Below are 18,611 nucleotides of genomic sequence, written 5' to 3'. Positions count from 1 at the left end.
CAACGTGCTGTTCGGAAGAGATCTTCAGCCCCTCATACTCTTATGGATTTATGGACAGCCCTGCAGGATTCATGGTGTAAATTTCCTCCAACACTACTTCAGACATTAGCCCCGAGTCCATGTCACATCGTGTTGCGGCACTTCTTCATGCTCGCAGGAGCCCTTCATGATATTGAGCAGGTGTATTAGTGATCCATACGTGAGTATGGATCTTATAAAATGTCAAAAGTCGAACTCTCTAATGTTCTAGCAGAAGGAATTGTGAACGATAGGTTGAAGAATGCACTGAAAAAGTTGAGGTCATTATGGATAGATCACAAGCTTTTATGGGACAAAGCAAACTGGATACAACTTCATTTGTTGACCATCCTATGGTTCACTTATCACCATTCAGTGCAGCCACAGAAAACAAAGAGGCTTGGATGACGGTGATGTCAGCACCAAACCTCCTGCTGAACACAAATCCAATGTCTTAACAATTTTAATCAGCCTGTTTAGCCTGGGTGGACCAATATGCAAAATAAAACTACACATACCTATTAACTGACAGTGCAGCATACAGCAAATGATGTAACCCTTTACATCATAAAATACTAAGTTAATACACTATGATGGTTACATACTAAGATCAGAAAAGAAATACTTTGATGGAACTTACGATCGAGCAAATTCTGGTAGTGCAAAAGCCTTTGCAATGGTTTGAGGATGAATGCTGTAAGTGGAAGGTAGCACACCTTTTGTAATTCAAAATCACGATACAGCTGTTCAAACTTCTTGTTACGCCGAAATGCTGCATCAAGTTGATGTAGTACCATTAGGTGCATCGCCAGATACTCATCATATAACTATATGCAAAGAAAAATAAAGTTACCAAACAAAGTCTGGATTTTACTCGTTCATATCATCATTTTATAACCATGTACAATTCGCGATTGACTTATAATAATTTATTATGTGATTAATCTGTCTCAGAGCAGTAAACTCCTGCATTTTAATCAAAATAACAAGTAGCTTACAGAATAAAACTTCTATAACATGCCAGTTAACAACAGAAAATTTGTGTTAGAGGGTCACAAAAACATAGCACCTTCAAATAAAGTAGCAACATGTAGCAGAGGAACCAAAAACCAAAGAGAGATAATGAACTACTCACTGGAAGAACAGACATATGTTTCAGAAAAACGTCCCCAATACGCTGGTAGTCACCCTTTAAATGTGCATTTCCACGTCCTTCCCATGTTGCGAGCCTCTGTTCCACTTCACGAAGCAAAGCAGTGTGTGCTTCATGAAGGGGCTCTACAAGTCCCAGTAACAGATTGACTACCTCATCAGGCATTTCTTCCTCTTCTTTTGTTACTTCATCTCGAAACCACTAAAACAGGTAGACACAGGTAAGCAAAGCTGGACAGTTTTATTTAACATGACATTCATTAATATTCAGGCAGAGACTTACATAAAACTAGGAGAAACTCACAACCTGTTTCAAACCCACACAGTAAAATACTCTTACAACAAACTATTATGAGCTTTATAACTTACATATAAGAGCAAGCTGACAAGTGCTCATCCTGGCACTGATTTTTTAAAAATTAATTAAGGTTTTTTGACATAGGCCACATTTCGATTAACATACAGTATATGATGGTACTTAATGTGTGTACAAGTACCTTTGTGGATGGATGGATACTTTTCTTGCCACAAGAAGACTATCTGCATCTACATTTATCCAAATCATTCAAAACCAATGTGAACTACATGGAAGAAGGTACTTCCCATTGTTCCATTCACATATGAAGCACAGGAGGAATGACTGCTTAAATGCCTCTGGCCCATAATTAGTCTAATCTTGTCCTCGCGATCTGTATGGCAGTAATATGTAGGGTTGTAGTATATTCTTAGATTCATCATTAAAAACTGGTTCTTGCAACTTGGTAAGTAGACTTTCTCAGAATAGTTTGTGTCTATATTCATGCGTCTGCCAGATTAGTTTCTTCACGATTTCCATGACACTCTCTCATGTTTTCCTTCGCAGACTGATCACATTTCCCTAGAATCTTATGAATGAACCTAGGTCTGATACCTATTTCAACTGCAACTGAGCCTATGCAATCATTTCATTTCACAACCCTACAAATTGTTATACTCACATTTTTTTTTAATCGAATGAGTATAATTGTGCCTCACTGATATTGTAGTCATAGAATACTATATGTTTTGTGACGTGCACAACTTTAGATTTGTGAACATGTCAAGCAAGTTGCAGTGCTAGAAAGCTTGTTTGCGAAAGTTTTTCAAAGGCTGCATCAGAGGTAGCTAATTTCCTTAGAAACCTAATGGATTGTTAATTTTTTAAGTTTTCACTTCTCATTTTATATTTCTTTTATTCTTCCATTTGTCAATTAATTTCAGTAGAACTCATACATACATACACTCATACATTAATCCTTGTTCCATACGTCATGAATACAACATTTTGTAATGATGTGGAACTTTAACGTAAGTTTTCTTTACACAAAATAATTAATTAATCAATTTGTTTTACTACTTCATATCTAAGAATTCATCTATTGAGTAGGAGTAGTTGTCATTCAGAAAATCTTTCAATTTGCTTTTAAATGTTGGTTGGCTATCTATTGGACTTTTAATACTGTTTGGCAAATGACCAAAGATTTTTGTGGTAGCATAATTCACCCCTTACTGTGCCAAAGTGAGATTTAATGACAAATTTAATAAGTGAATATATGTATTATGAAGGTACAACGAATATCCTGAGTTCCTTAAATAAATGTCTGCAAGGTGATCTTGGGTGTGCTCCAGCTATTATTCTGATTACACACTTTTGTGCAATGAATACTTTCTCTCTTAATGACGAATTGCCCCAAAATATGATGCCATATGAAACCAGTGAATGAAAATATGCATAGAAGGCTAATTTACTGATATGTTTATCACCAAAATTTGCAATAACCCTGCTAGCGTACGTAGCTGAACCTAACCGTTCCAGCAGATTATTGATGTGTTTCTTCCAATTCAGTTTCTCACCAATGCACACAACAAGAAATTTTGAATATTCTTAGCAACAGACTTGGTTCACAGTCTATATTTATCAGTAGTGTTATACCATTTACTGTACAGAATTGTATAAGCTGTGTTTTCTCAAAATTTAGTGAGAGTCCATTTGCAGAGAACAACTTAATAATTTTCCGAAAGACATTATTTGCAATTTCCACAGCTAATTCTTGCTTGTTGGGTTGATTACTATACCTGCACCATCAGCAAAAAGAACTAGCATTGCATCTTCATGAATATTTGCAATTTATTTGCAAACACCAGTCCTTACACTTATCTTTATACAATATTTCCTTCAATGACTTGTACTAAAGTACTCCTCTGAGTGTAACGTAACTGATGAAACTGTACACCTAAAATGGAGTCATCCACAAATCAATAAAGCTGTTAGCCTCTGCATGGGTAATTTGTACTGATATTTCATTTTCTCTTTATTTAATAATAAATTTATGTATTAATAACTGTAGAATAATTGAATAACATAATGCAAAATGAGCAAGAAAGAATTAGGTAGTTGTACTGACGAGCGATTGCTGTTCCGGTTCATGCAATACATTAAAATAAAAATAACTGTAACAAGAAAATAAAACTGACGGTCAAGTATATGGATGTTAATTTGAGTAGAGCAGTGTGTCAGATGACAAAACACAGGGAATACATGCAAGGAAGAGGTCATGGTCTTTGTGCATTGGGAGCTGTACAGGTAAAGTAGGCTAGAATGGCCTGGGGATACATGCGTTTTAGTTCTGAGGTAGGATCATGCCCATAGGATTGTTCAAAGCTAGTCTTCAGTTTATGAGTTTGTGAGCTGTGAACATAGCGATATTTACAGTGAATGTGATGTAGTGAACTGTTTATTGCCTGCAACTGCTGTGCTAAGACTATTTTCAATTTTGATTGGAGAATTGTGGGTAGGACCATCATTCACAACAAACCATTTTTCTATGAATAAAGCAGCAATAAATTGTTACATGAGCTAAATCTACAATAATATCCTCAATTATCGATTTCATTGCTCAGTTTACTCTTATATATCTGTATTTCACTGACTGACCTCACAGGCCACTTTAATAGCCATTAATCGCTTATGTAAGGGAATTCCTCTGAGTGACACCTCACCTAGATGGAAAACAGTAAGGAAAATAAGTGAGGAAGCTATTCAAACGTTCAGATCATGTCTTCAGCATACTGACTGGTCACCTGTTTATCTAGCAGAAACTGCTAATTCAAAATACAATTTATTCACAAATGAGATAGCAGGTACCTTTGAAAGTGTATTTCCAAAAAAGTCATACAGAGTCCAACCTGCTAGGTCTGCAAAAAAACCATGGCTCACTAAGGGCATCATAGCTTCCTGTCAGAGAAAAAGGCAACTCTACATAGCATCAAAGACTTCTAACAACCCTGCTCAGCTAAAACATTATAAACTCTACTGTAAAATTCTTGCCAAAGTAATTAAAAACTCTTAAAAGTACGTGTATAGCATCTGAAATTACTAATTCTGAAAATAAAATTAAAACAATCTGGAATGTGATAAAGAGAGAAACAGGGACTGTAAACTACACCAAAGACAAAAATATTGTTTTAACTGTTGACAACTCAGAGATAACTAATAGTGAGGAAATTGCTGAAATCTTTAACCAACATTTTTTAACTGTCCCAACACAGATAGGTTGCCATGGTTCTGTAGATAAAGCTGCCTGTATAATGAAAAATAATTTTCCAGAACCTTTCAGTCAAATAAGTGTGCCTCCCATTACTGCCAATGAAATAAAAAAAATCATACAGTCTTTGAAAAATAAACATTCTGCTGGTATCGACGATATTTCAAGCAAGCTGTTGAAGGCTTGCTGTAGTGAAGTGACCGAAGTTTTGGCTCACATCTGCAACGCATCCATGCAACAAGGAGTGTTTCCAGACAGAATGAAATACGCTGTTGTCAGGCCCCTGTACAAAGCAGGGGATGCTACAAATGTGTCAAACTATCGCCCTATCTCTCTATTAACAACATTTTCAAAAGTCCTAGAAAAAGCTCTGTACAACAGGATTGTGGCACACCTTGGTGACCTGAACATCATTAACAGTCAGCAGTTTGGTTTTCAAAAGGGAGTTTCAATAGATAACGCAATTTTCTCATTCACAAATGATGTTCTAGAGTCTATAAACAGAAAGAGGCTGCCAATTGGTGTCTTATGCGACCTATCAAAGGCGTTCGACTGTGTAGATCACCAGATACTCCTCAAGAAGGCCTGTCATTATGGAATTACTGGACCTATAGGGAACTGGTTAAAATCGTACCTCGAAAATAGGAAGCAGAAGATTACTCTAGATGTTTCAGATAGTGTATCACAATATATAGTGGACTCTGAGTGGGGAATTGTGCAGCAGGGAGTGCCACAGGGATCAGTGCTTGGGCCCTTGCTGTTCCTCATATGTGTTAATGACCTGCCTTTACCCATCAATAAGCAGTGTAAATTTATAATGTTCGCTGATGATACGAGCATTGTGGTGGATAATGTGTCAACTACTGACTTAGAGTCCGAGGTCAATGATATCCTTAAAGAAGTTCTGGGTTGGTTTAGTATTAACTCACTTTCAACAAACCTGAAAAAAACCAATTTTATCCAGTTCCAGACAACCCACAAAAACCCAAAAGAAATAGTTATCACACAGAATGATCAGATGATAAAGCAAGTGTACTTATCAAAATTCCTAGGCGTATACCTGGACAGTAGGCTGAACTGGGAACATCACGTTCTACAAACACTAAAACGGCTGACGTCGGCAACATTTGCTTTACGAATTTTGTCACGCTTCAATGACATTACCATCTCAAAGTCAGCTTACTTTGGCTATTTTCATTCAGTCATGTGTTATGGCATCATCTTCTGGGGCAATACACCTGCCGCAAAGAAAATCCTCACAGCACAAAAAAGGGCAATAAGAATCATTTGTGGTGTACCCCCACGAACCTCATGTCGAAATCTGTTTAAACGACTTGAAATACTGACAGCAACATCTCAGTACATATATTCACTGATGTGCTTCATAATAAATAACCCCACTCTGTATGAAACGAATTGCCTACATCATGAACATAACACCAGAAGAAAAGAGGATTTCCACTGTGAGTTAAAGAGCTTGACACTTATTCAGAAAGGGGTAAAGTACGCTGGAACGAAAATTTTCAATTCCCTACCCAACAGTATCAAAAGTATAAGGAGTAGTACATCAGTATTTAAACGTAGCTTGAAAAATTATTTACTTGAGACCTCACTTTATTCACTAGAGGAATTCTTTCAGAGAAATAAGTAAAACCTAGATTGGAAAGATGTTTTTAAATTTTTTGACACTGTTTACTGTTAAACTAATGTAATAATGCCCTAATGTAAAAATTCCTGTTTTTCTCATTTCCATTTTTGGGTCACTTTTAAACCCAAAGTGGGAAGTTTTGATTACTGTTCAAGGTTAAAATAGATGCAATAATGCCCTAAATATGAAACTGCTATCTTCACATTTATGTTGACTAGTTTTTAAGCTAATAAGTATGACTTTTGTGCACTGTTATTAATACTATAACAATGTCTTTATTCTATGTATTTTATTATGTACATTGACACGTTCCACATCTGAGTGACTTGCTCACATGTACAGATCTATGGAACAAGTATATAAATAAATAAATAAACACCCCTGTGCAGATGAGTCATTTAACAGATCGTGCACTTGCCCTCTGCTGGATTGTTAGCAACAGCAGGTATCACTAACCGATGGTATTGTTGCAATTGGGTAGGCTTGTCCTACATTGGACTGTTTCCTTTCCACTTAACAAGTATTTCAGGATCGAATGTCCCAGTTAAACAGTTGAACTGTTAATGTGGGGGCTCTGTGCAATCATTGTGCATATGTGAACATTAATATAATGTTAGGTGGCAGGATAACATGGATTCCGCAATATGTGCCTAGTTCATGCTGCAGCATTTCGTGCAATAGTCTGTTTCACAAATTCAGGATGCCGCTGCCATAGCGAGACACCGCTGAACATATCGGTGTCGGCAAGTATATCTGTTCTTGTCTGCTGTGCCACACACACACGTGTCACAACTGTCCATGCCATCATCTGGCTGTCCCCACACCGCTGCCCGGCCAAATTATGCCATCGCCCACTCCACATGTCGCAGTAACAGTCGACATCACAGCAGCCACAAATTAAGTACAAGCATCAGTTGCATTATATATCATGTGCTGCTAGTCGTCAGCCACAGCCGTTGAGATACAGAAACTTTCAAGTAAATGTGGATCAGAGGATATTAGGAGTGATTGTAGTAGCCCTTATATCCCAAAGGAATGTGGATGGGTGCCAGGGAGTGAGCTCACTAAATTGCTGAATGCACTGAGTGAGAAATCGGTTGAAAGTTTAGATTCAAAATTGGAAAATGTAAAATGTGAACTAAATGTAAGCATAAAATCTCAAGTTGCCAGTTTAAAAATTGAACTTGGAGATCAAATAAATGCAGTAAATCAAAAGTTTGAGCTGTTGGAGAGCTGATCTGAAAAACTTGGTAAGAAACTAGAAATTAATGAAAACACTGTGGAAGGGGGCCAGCAAACAAATAGAAAAAGTAGAAAATGAGCTGGGAACCAAAGTGGAGACTGTAGAATCTGAACTTGTGGGATGGACTGAAGCACACAGGAGGCAGTGCAGGAAATTTGAACTCCAGACAAATGCTGAACTAGAATTGGTAATTAAAACTGGTAATGAAAAGTTAAGAAAAACTCTTTGCTTTTACATATGTCTGCTTGTGTCTGTATATGTGCGGATGGATATGTGTGTGTGTGCGCGAGTGTATACTTGTCCCTTTTCCCCCCTAAGGTAAGTCTTTCCACTCCTGGGATTGGAATGATTCCTTACCCTCTCCCTTAAAACCCACATCCTTTCGTCTTTCCCTCTCCTTCCCTCTTTCCTGATGAAGGAACCGTGGGTTGCGAAAGCTTGAGATTTGTGTGTGTTTTCTATTGTGTCCATCTACCAGCACTTACTCATTTGGTAAGTCACAACATCTTTGTTTTTTAATATATAAACTAATACATTTAGATAGACCATTAGGAGTACTAACAGAAACAGCAAAATTAAAAAGAAGGCTGGCAGAGAACTTACAATGGGATCTAATGCACAGCCCTGCTGATTCAGTGGAAGAGTTTTTGAACTTTGTTGAGAACATGAACAGGGCATTGTGTTATAAACCAAAACTGGTAGAATGCAAGGAGGGTAGCAGAAATCAGAATAGGGGTAACTGCTATAGAAATAATTTCAATGACAATATGAACAAGTGTTCAAGTAATAGGAATGGGCAGAGTGACAATGGCAGGGGCTGGAGAAACAGGCAGAAGAGAGAAGAAAGAAACCATGAAGGAGATAGAAATGACTATCCACCTGGAATAAATGAAAATGAACACAGGCAAGAGAGACCACAAGGTGCAGATTTCAAAGGGGACAGATGGAAAACTAGATGGAGCCTCACTTAAGATCCACTGGGCGGGTATGACTTATGCTGTAAATAGGACCAGAGGGGGAGACAATAATGACAGGGAAAGGAAGAAGTTGTCCATATGCCAGATGGATGCTGTACTGGGTAGCACTGATATGTGGGGAGGTTTTATGAAACTTAATAAGAGAAATAAAGATTAAATGGGAAAAGTATCACTGATGTGAGTGACAGTGAATTGTATTACATAAGGGAGTTATTCGACAGAGATGAGATGGTGGAGCATAGAGGGGATGATAATAGAATTGGTTTGGCTACATTGGAAGATACTATGGGACTGGAAATTGGAGATGAGCCTGTTAGAAAACTAATAAGTAAAAGTATTGCTGACAGTGTTGTGGAGCAAATCCCAAGAGTTCTTCATATACTGTAAATGAGTTTATCACAAAGGGGGGCAGATGATGTATGGCGTAATGATCTAGTACATGTAAAAGATGTTGCCAAAGGTATTGCAAGGTGATATAAGTTGTATGAATAATGAATTGGAGAAGGAAGGAGGTGGTAAGGCAGACATCGGGTGTAATAATACCTGCTCAGTAAATGAAGTAAAAATATTTGTATTCAAGGAAGATGGAAATCATGTTATTCTAAGTGGGGTTCTTAACAGCAGTGAATGGATGCAAAGGAAGGAACATGAGTATAATATAAATGATTGGGTGTCAGATGCAAATGTCCATTAGATGTTGGTGCCAGAAAGTAGCCAGAAAGATAGATGAACTGGATGATGGGAATGCAAGTGAAATATTTTGTAATATCTCTTTATATTCGATGAATTATTCTGATAAATTTCTACCCTTGAATGACGTTTACTAATTTTCTATCTTCATACTCGCAGAATACATGTGCAAAGTAGTTTCATACAATAGCTATGCCATGGGCGCATAATTATTCTTTGTAGTACTCTCTCTGGTGGTTGTTAGAAAAAAAGCTTCCGAGATTGTCTTCGTGCCGATTAGCCTGAGCTTGGTTTGAAGAATTGTAATCTGAATATTGAGATTTATGACAAAAGATAACTGATACGAAATTGTATGATTAAAAGGGAAATATATATATATATATATCGCTCCTTCATACAAAAGGTGTGTATTTGACATTTGAGAATTAATGATATTCATCGATATATTGCGTAGTTGTTAATCAGAAGGGAACTTCCAAAAGACTGGATACGAACCTGCATTTAATAATCCAAGAGCTCCATCACTTCTTCGGAAGGTTAAACTTCATCAAAGCCAAATATCCGCTTGATTTGAGGTTTCCCAACTGGTTGTACAATGCTCCCAAAATTACAAGGCATTTTATTTGTACAGATTAGCAGACTGCCGCAAAGCACGAGCCTCCAGAGAAGAAGAATCATCACCTGATTTCATTCTAACAAGTAAAATTTCTGAATCATTTCGAGTAACTGAGCTATGACTGTGGTTCATATCATGAATGATTGATTGCTTGATCGAATTGAGAACTACACAATTACATAGATAGGAGGAAAAATTACAATTTAATTATTTATTTGGAGGGGATATGGAGATTGAATATGAGAATAGGTGTTGGGATGCAGTTATGACAGATAAGGGAGGAAACTGAGGATGATTTGATGGAGGGAACTGAGTTAACAGTAAAAAAAGTACAGAAGGTGAAACCTGTTAAGGTAATAGTGAGGAATGAATGTTGAAAGTGAAGCACTGCTGGATACTGGCTCAAATATACCAGCTGTGTCTGAATGCTTTTGGCAACAAATAAGAAGTATGAATCTAGTACAGGTAACAGTAAGTGGGGTAAAGATCAAGACTGCAACTGGGGCATGCAGTAAGCCCATCAGAAAGTAACTCATTTTAGACTTTATGATGAATAATTATCATTTTAGTGTGTGCTGTTTTATCATTTCACGACTATCAATCAACATCATTTTACACATGTATTTTCTGTATAAATATGATGTAACATTGGGGTGAAGGATAGAATTTTGGATTTTAATTCCGGAGGGCACAGAAAGAGAATTAAAGTTATAGAAGAATTAAAGGGAGATAAAGTGATGGCACATTTGCACAAGGAAAATGAGAGGTATGAGGAGTCATGTGCAGGTGAACAATAAACAATAAGGCAAAGGAGATACAGTATTTATCAATCGAGAGAAGGCTTCAACTGGGTGAACATCTGCATAAATGTAAAAGTGTGTTTTCAGATGATGGGGTACAATTTGTTTTAAGAATGTGTTATAAATTCATAGAGAGAGTGGACGCAACACATATCTTGGTGTACCACCCAGCAAGTAATCCAGCCGAGAGGTTCATGCGAGAACTAGGTAGACTATGCAGAATGTACTGTAGCAAGAGGTGCAGTGATTGTGCTGGATATGTTCCTGTATTTGAGGGCATTGTGAATACTGTGAAGAATTGCTCCACTGGTTTCTCTCCCTACGACGTCATGATGGGTAATAGGCCAGCAAACCTTATAGCTGAAAAGGTGGAATTTTCTCAGAGTTCTAGTCAGGATTACAGTAAAATAAAGCAGCATTGACGGCAAAATTAAAAATCTGTTTGAACTCTATTACAGGCCATTAGAGGTTGTCAAATGTCCACACCTAAATGCATACAGGCTCATCTACCCCAATACAAAGAAACCATTTGGTCTCTGGAATGTGACAAGAGTTAAGACTGTTGTTGACAAGTGATATTGTAATAACAAATGGAGAAATTTGTGTTTCAGTATCTCAGTTGTATATGAGTAACAGGTTTAGTATGTCAGGAGATTGTTATGTATATTTACTTATTGTTATGTGCGTACTTGTAAGAAATTTTGGAGGAATTATGGTGTATGTTGGGTAAATGCATCATTATGTTGGGGGTTTGTTCAGTAATTGTATTCAGGAATTATACTGGTTTGTAGGAAGAGAGCTTATGGGGTCAATAGATTGTTTCTTAATATGGCAATGAAAGTTGCACCTAGAGCTTGAGGCAGGTATGTGGGGGTGGTGCCAGTTGTGAGCAGGCCAAAAATAAAAAAAAAAGTCTTAGCAAGGGAAAGTATCTGTTAGTAAAAAAAATTGTGATATAATTACAGTCAGAAATTATATGCTGTGAACTGGTACTTAGTGTTTGCTGGGTGAAACAGCACATAATTTACCTGTTTAAGTAAAATGTTCATAAATTATAAAATCTGTGGGTGTGATTAGATACAGAGATTGATTCATAAGGGATCTGTAACTGTTTGAAGTTTGTCTGTGCACTTTTTTCTGTGCTTCAATATCTTTCACTTGTGAACTGGTACAGTGGAGGCATGGTAAATCAGGGAGGGTTTCAATAGCCTTATCACTGGGAAGCCATGGGGTCACAGTTACAGGCAACTTCTCATTTTGTCATTTGTTTGACACTTGTCAGTACATGGCTTGGCTGACCAGGAGTATAATGCGCTGTTGACTGTACTTTAATACGAGACAGGTGGTCTGCTGATGCACAGATGGAGCTGGGACTCAAGGAGAAGGTCCTCGCAGGTGGCAGCAACTGGAAGACTGCAGTAACAGCATAACCAGGGAAGTGACATGTAATGATACAGATAATTGATTTATTTATTCATATGTGTACCAAGATTGATTGAAACAGATCTAGGTATTCCAGATTTATTCTTACTTTCGCATCTCACTTCTTACTCATCCCCACTACCACCCATGAGTGCTAAAGTATTTTTTATTCTCATAGCATCTTTTTTTCTTCTCATAGTAAGCCATAGACAATTAAAAGAGAGCTCTTTTAAACAGAGTGGACAGTGTCTTGAAAAGATGTAACATGAAAGTTGAGAAAACAAAAACAACAATAATGAAGCCCACCAGAATTACATAAAGTGATGCTGACAGAATTAGATTAATAAATGAGGTGCAAAGAGCAGTAGGTAAGTTTTGATATTTGGGCTGCAGAATAACCAATGATGAAAGGAATGGAGAGAATATAATGAACACAATTTGGCAGTAGCAAGTAAAGATTTCATGAAATATATAAATATGTTAACATCAACTATAAAAGTAGACATTAGAAGTCTACTGTGAAATTATTTGTCTGGAGTGCTGCATTATGTGCAAGTGAAACATGTATGATAAACAATAAAGACAAGAAGAAAATAGTTTTGAGATGTGCATCTACAGAAAAATGCTCAAAAGTAAATAGGTTGATTAAGTAGTGGAGATTAGTGAATTAGATTGGTGAGAAGAGTGCCATGACAGAACTTGGTTAAAAGTAGGAATACGATATGATAGAAAAAGTCCCTAGTGGAGTATAAACAAAGGTAACTCACCACATGGCTCAGGCTGTGAGCAGTTGATAGCCACACAAACAAGACTGAAAACATCACTAAGCTTTCACACAATATCTTTCTTCAGAATGAACTAGTACAGAACACACAAACTTACACACTGCTACGTGTCCCAGCCAACAACATTGTACCAGTGTTGCAGCTTGACTCTCATTTATGTCCATATCAAATATTAAATACAACAGCTATATGATGAAAAGGGATAAGTTGACAGGCTATGTCGTGAGGTGTCAAAGAGTGGTTAATTTGCATAAAAATTGTAGGGGAAGCCCAAGGCTTGAACACAGTAGGAAGGCTCCAATGGATATAGCTTGTAGTGTTTTTGCAGCGATGAAGAAACTTGTGCAGCAGAAAATTAGTGTGGAAAGCTGCAACAATACAGTTTTTGGATGGGTGACAAGAACAATAAGAAGTCACAATTTGCCAAGTTTAGTTGAAACTGCATCCAATGTTTCAAAGTTAGGCTGGAAAACACACCTGTGTATATAACTCTTTTAATAACACTTTAGGTTATTCAATGTCTAAAACACATGAAAGTAACATAAAAAACCAAACAATGGAAAATCCGGGATAGAATAATGACAATGTTATGAAAAGATTAGATTGCTATTTACCATATAGCAGAAATGATAAGTCACAGATAAGCATGAGAAAAAGACTGCCAAACAAGTAAGCTTCCAGCCAAAAAGGCCTTCATTGGATTTACACAACATACACAGTCACACAACTGTAACTATGTACGCATGCCCTACAAACTGTTATTTATGTGTGGTTTTAACAAACACCTACACATCTCAGTACAATATGATAGCTAACCCAATTTAAAGTATTAAAATGAGAACCATAACAATGAAGAAGTAGTCTGAAATGTGTGAAACTTAAAAAGATGTAATGGTTTCTGAACATATTAATGTCGAACGTTATCTGGTCAGCAAGAAATCGCCAACTACTCATACAGGAAACATATTATGTCACCTGACTGTTGCTTCCTGTTACTTCCTGTATATCTAAGCTTATATTTTATTTCTTTAGCAGTGTACACTCTAATGTATAGAATATGAGTTGAGACATTCATGTCTACTACTGTAAATCATTCTCATCGGTGAACTAGGAATTAAAACATACATGTTTTGTGCTACAAATCAACTATACATTAACTTATTGAACATCAGGAGTAATGCTGTACCCTGCAAATATTGCTTGGTATTTTGTTGCTTATGGAAGAATGAATGTATGAAACTTTTTAATGGCCATTGTTCTTACATGTACCTTATGAACAGTAATACAGTACTGGAAAGTCTTGGCAAGAATGCAAACAATAGAAAGAATTACATGATGAGATGTCAGGGTACTTATGGACTGCATCGTCTAACACAAGACGACTCAAATAAGAGAGAAATTTTTTCTAACAGACATCAAAATGGCTCTGAGCACTATGGGACTTAACATCTATGGTCATCAGTCCCCTAGAACTTAGAACTACTTAAACCTAACTAACCTAAGGACACCACACAACACCCAGCCATCACGAGGCAGAGAAAATCCCTGACCCCGCTGGGAATCGAACCCAGGAACCCGGGCGTGGGAAGCGAGAACGCTACCGCACGACCACGAGATGCGGGCTAACAGACATCAGTTAAACACATACTTCACCAGAAGATGATGAGTATGTCACTCGTCGAAACGTCGCAGTTTGAAGACACTGCCACCCGGCTGGAAGCCCGAGAACTCTTCGCCAGCTATATACGCCAGGAAAGCATACATTCACATTTACATACTTTGTACTCGATGATGGAAGGAGCCCAGATAACCCCTCACTATATAGCTGAGGCACTGAGTGCGAGACAGGTGCATAAACATACAAATTACAGTTAGACTAAAGCACAGGGACAACGTAGCGCTCACTCTCACTCTTTCTCTCTCCATCCCCCCCCCCCCTCACCCCCTCGTGTGTATGTGAATAAAACGAAAGAATGTCTACACGAATCTTGAATATTCTTCTCAATAATAATTTGACAGCTATCTTTTGTATCCTGAAAGTACTCAATGCTGTCAGAGAATTACTCCAGAATATGATTATGTACTTTAGGTGTGAATGAAAACATGCATAATATACACATGCACTCATGATTCCTTGCTTATATGTATAGCTTTTCAGGAAGGTTACGGTATAAACCTTCCATATGTAATACATAAAAAATAATGTATAAATGTAACAACATTTTACCCTCCATGTATGTTAACTGACACTATTATAACAGTAAACACTTATTTCTTCAAAAATCTTACCAAATTAATTACTTCCAAATCTTTTCTGTATGTCCTTTCCGTCATCAATAACTCCTTGGCTATAAAGTAAGCACGGTCAATTGGAAATCTCTGAAAAAGACAAGATACAAGTAATTATTTCTCTTTTAAGACCAAAAATACATACTAGGATCACAACGTCATACAAGTAAAACAAAAATGAATTGTTTGTAGATTGCAGGATAGAAAGTTTAATCTGACTCGAAATACCTGCATTTTTAACAACAGAAAGGTATTTAAGCTTATTCAAAAACACATTTGTTATTATAATTGCTCTTATAACAAGCATTCTTATCTAATAAACTTTGTCACCCCCCCCCCCCCACCCAGATTCTCACTACCAACTCAATGAATCCACTTACTATGCAAGCAAAAGTTGTATGGAAACCACTATTTGTATGAAAACCACTTATTTAAATCTTGAAATGTTACTGAGAAAACAATGAAGAAGGATGCAATTTGCTTACATGTTATTACAATGACAGTGAATAACCAAAATTGTTGTACTTTTTTGGTGAGATCAAATGATGTCATATTTTGTGATGTTTGTAAACAAATGTAACTGCCATTATCCTGTCAGTTCCAATTTGTAGATTTGCGTTGATAACGTACAGGCCAAGCCACAATGGAACAGTATAAGGCAGAATTACAGCATCTTCCATTGTTTGTGCTGTATTTTCTGCATTACAGTGATAAAAATTTAGAAGTGTTGCAAGATTATGTTTAATTAGTGATTTCTCAGTGAAACATTATCACACAATAATGACCACATTTTGGAAAGTAATTTGAATTCATAGATGAGTTCCAAGCAATATTGTATTCAGTAATATCACACAGTGCTTTTACCTATCAACAGTAGCAAATAAAACAACTTATTTAAGAAAATATGTCAATATTATTGGAGTTTATATGTGAATTTAAATTATTTCAAATTAAACTTCCACATTACACACATGCAATCACATGGTATCAATAAATCAGTGTTATTTTCATTTATCGATTTATGTTCTGGTATCTACAACAAGGAATAACTAACTGTACTCCTTAACTTTCATGTTCTAACAGTTATTTTATCTGGAAGGAGAAAAGACTCAAAAGGCAATGAATAATGACAAAATTTAAATATAATCCATGTCATTAATGGGTATCATATTTAGCACTACATTAGTACGGATGAAAAATAAGTGTGACATTAAATACTCAGATTTAACTTACATGTGGACTCAGCAAACTTCTCTTCTGGATGTATTTATTCTCATATATACTACTCACAATTAAGGTAATACACATTAGTTACAATTCATAATAAATCAGTTAATTCTTTATTTAAATTTCATTCACAGTTGTGTGTAATTTATACTGTTGACTAGTTCCAAATGTGGTTGTTCATTTTCAAACCAGACATGCACTAAAAGTGTGTATCAAAGCAAAATTTCACTGACATATTTGGGTAACATCTCCACAACACATATTCACACAACAGATATGGAATTATCTACTACATGCATGATACATTCAATGGATGAAACTGATGAAACACATGAAGCTGATGTTGACTGTGTCACACATGTAATAAGATTACTCCATATCTGTTGTATTATATGTGTTATGTAGACATTACCCAAGTATGTCTGTAGAATACTGCTTTGATGAGCACTTTTAGTGCAGGTCTTGTGAAAATGAATGGCTACATACAAAACTAGCCACCAGTATAAATTGCATGCAACTATGACAGAAATTTAAATACAGAACTATCAGATCTGAGTTGCTGGTCTCTCCCCAATAAAATGTTGCAATTGCATAAATAAATCAGTCTTTTGGGAGCTGAAAAGTTATGTAGCAGAATAATGTGATTGAGCTCTAATGAAACTTGGAAACCATACAATACAATGAAACAGTGGGCAAACATCTAAACTAATAGATATGGATAATTAATGTTACCTGTTTGCTCTGAAATAGCACCATTCTCATTAACGCTATTTCCATCAAGAATATCATAGGGACTTGAGACCAAAGGACAATGATACACCTTCCAAACTATATTCATTGCTACAGTGATCTGTGTCAGAAATTTTGAGACTCTCAATAGTGAGAGGAAATTCTTGTCTACTACATTCTACTATGTTCTGCTAAGTAAATGATGTAGCACCACATTTTAAAAGCTTCATTCTCTTTTTCCCTAAACTGTTTATCATCCATGATTCACTTTCATATATGGCTATACACCATACAAATACTTTCAGAAATGACTTCCTGACACTTAAATCTATACTCAATGTTAATAACTTTTTCATCATTAGAAACATAGCCATAGCCAGTCTACATTTCATATTCTCTCTACTCCGACCATCATCACTTATTTTACTCCCCAAATAACAAAACTCATTTATTACTTAAAGTGTCTCCTTTCCTAACCTAATATCCTCAGCATCACCTGATTTAATTTGACTACATCCCATTATCCTCATTTTACTTTTGTTGATGTTCATCTTAATTGCTTCTTTTAAGACACTGTCAATTCTGTTCAGGTGCTCTTGTAGACCCTTTGTTGTCTCTGACAGTAGTACAATGTCGCCGGCAAACCACAAAGTTTTTATTTCTTCTCCATGGATTTTTATACCTACTCCGAATTTTTCTTTTGTTTCCTTCACTGCTTGCTCAATATACAGATCGGATAACATCGGGGATAGACTACAACCCTGTCTTACTCCCTTCTCAACCACTGCTTTCCTTTCATGCCCCTCAACTCTTATAACTGCCATCTGGTTCCTGTACAAATTGTAAATAGCCTTTCACTCCCTGTATTTTACACCTGCCACCTTCAGAATTTGAAAGAGAGTATTCCAGTCAACATTGTCAAAAGTTTTTTGTTACTCTACATATGCTAGAAACATATGTTTGCCTTTCCTTAATCTATTTTCTAAGGTAACTCATAGGTCAGTATTATCTCGCGTGTTCCAACATTTCTACGGAATTCACACTGATTTTTCCCGAGGCCAGCTTCTGCCAGTTTTTCCATTCATTTGTAAATAATTCATGTCAATATTTTGCAACCATGACTTATTAATCTGATAGTTCAGTAATTTTCACACCTGTCAATACCTGCTTTCTCTGGGATTGGAATTATTATATTCTTCTTATACAGTACTTATAAGGTAAGATATCTAGAGGTATAATGACACATCCACAATATATTTGTTTCCAAATCAAGTATAACAATCTCTCAATTGTACATTTCTGATCTTCAGAAATGGTTTTTAGACCGTAAGAAAATAAATGTAATTTGAAACAATTGCACCAACATAGCACTCATACTTTATTTTCTAGGCACCTGACTAGATCAAGTTACACCAATGTTGATTCAACGGTGAAGTTATCATCACATAAATA

At 36.4% G+C, this 18,611-nt stretch overlaps 1 protein-coding gene across 2 annotated transcripts in view; it reads right to left on the bottom strand.

Annotated features, from left to right (window-relative positions):
* LOC126236182 (FERM, ARHGEF and pleckstrin domain-containing protein 1) overlaps positions 1–18,611 on the bottom strand; it is a 724,813-nt gene that overhangs the window by 56,217 nt on the left and 649,985 nt on the right. For both annotated transcript variants that reach the window (XM_049945281.1, XM_049945282.1), the window contains exons 14-16: positions 15,204–15,293; positions 1,154–1,372; positions 659–845 (exon numbers count right to left, since the gene is read on the bottom strand). In XM_049945281.1, coding sequence (XP_049801238.1) covers positions 659–845; positions 1,154–1,372; positions 15,204–15,293 — 496 coding nt within the window. The remainder of the gene's footprint in view (positions 1–658; positions 846–1,153; positions 1,373–15,203; positions 15,294–18,611) is intronic.

The sequence above is a fragment of the Schistocerca nitens genome, chromosome 2 (assembly GCF_023898315.1).
Source record: "Schistocerca nitens isolate TAMUIC-IGC-003100 chromosome 2, iqSchNite1.1, whole genome shotgun sequence".
Classification (NCBI taxonomy): Eukaryota; Metazoa; Arthropoda; class Insecta; order Orthoptera; family Acrididae; genus Schistocerca; species Schistocerca nitens.
The sequence above is the reverse complement of the archived record's forward strand: the minus strand, read 5'-3'. Positions and strand labels throughout refer to the sequence as shown.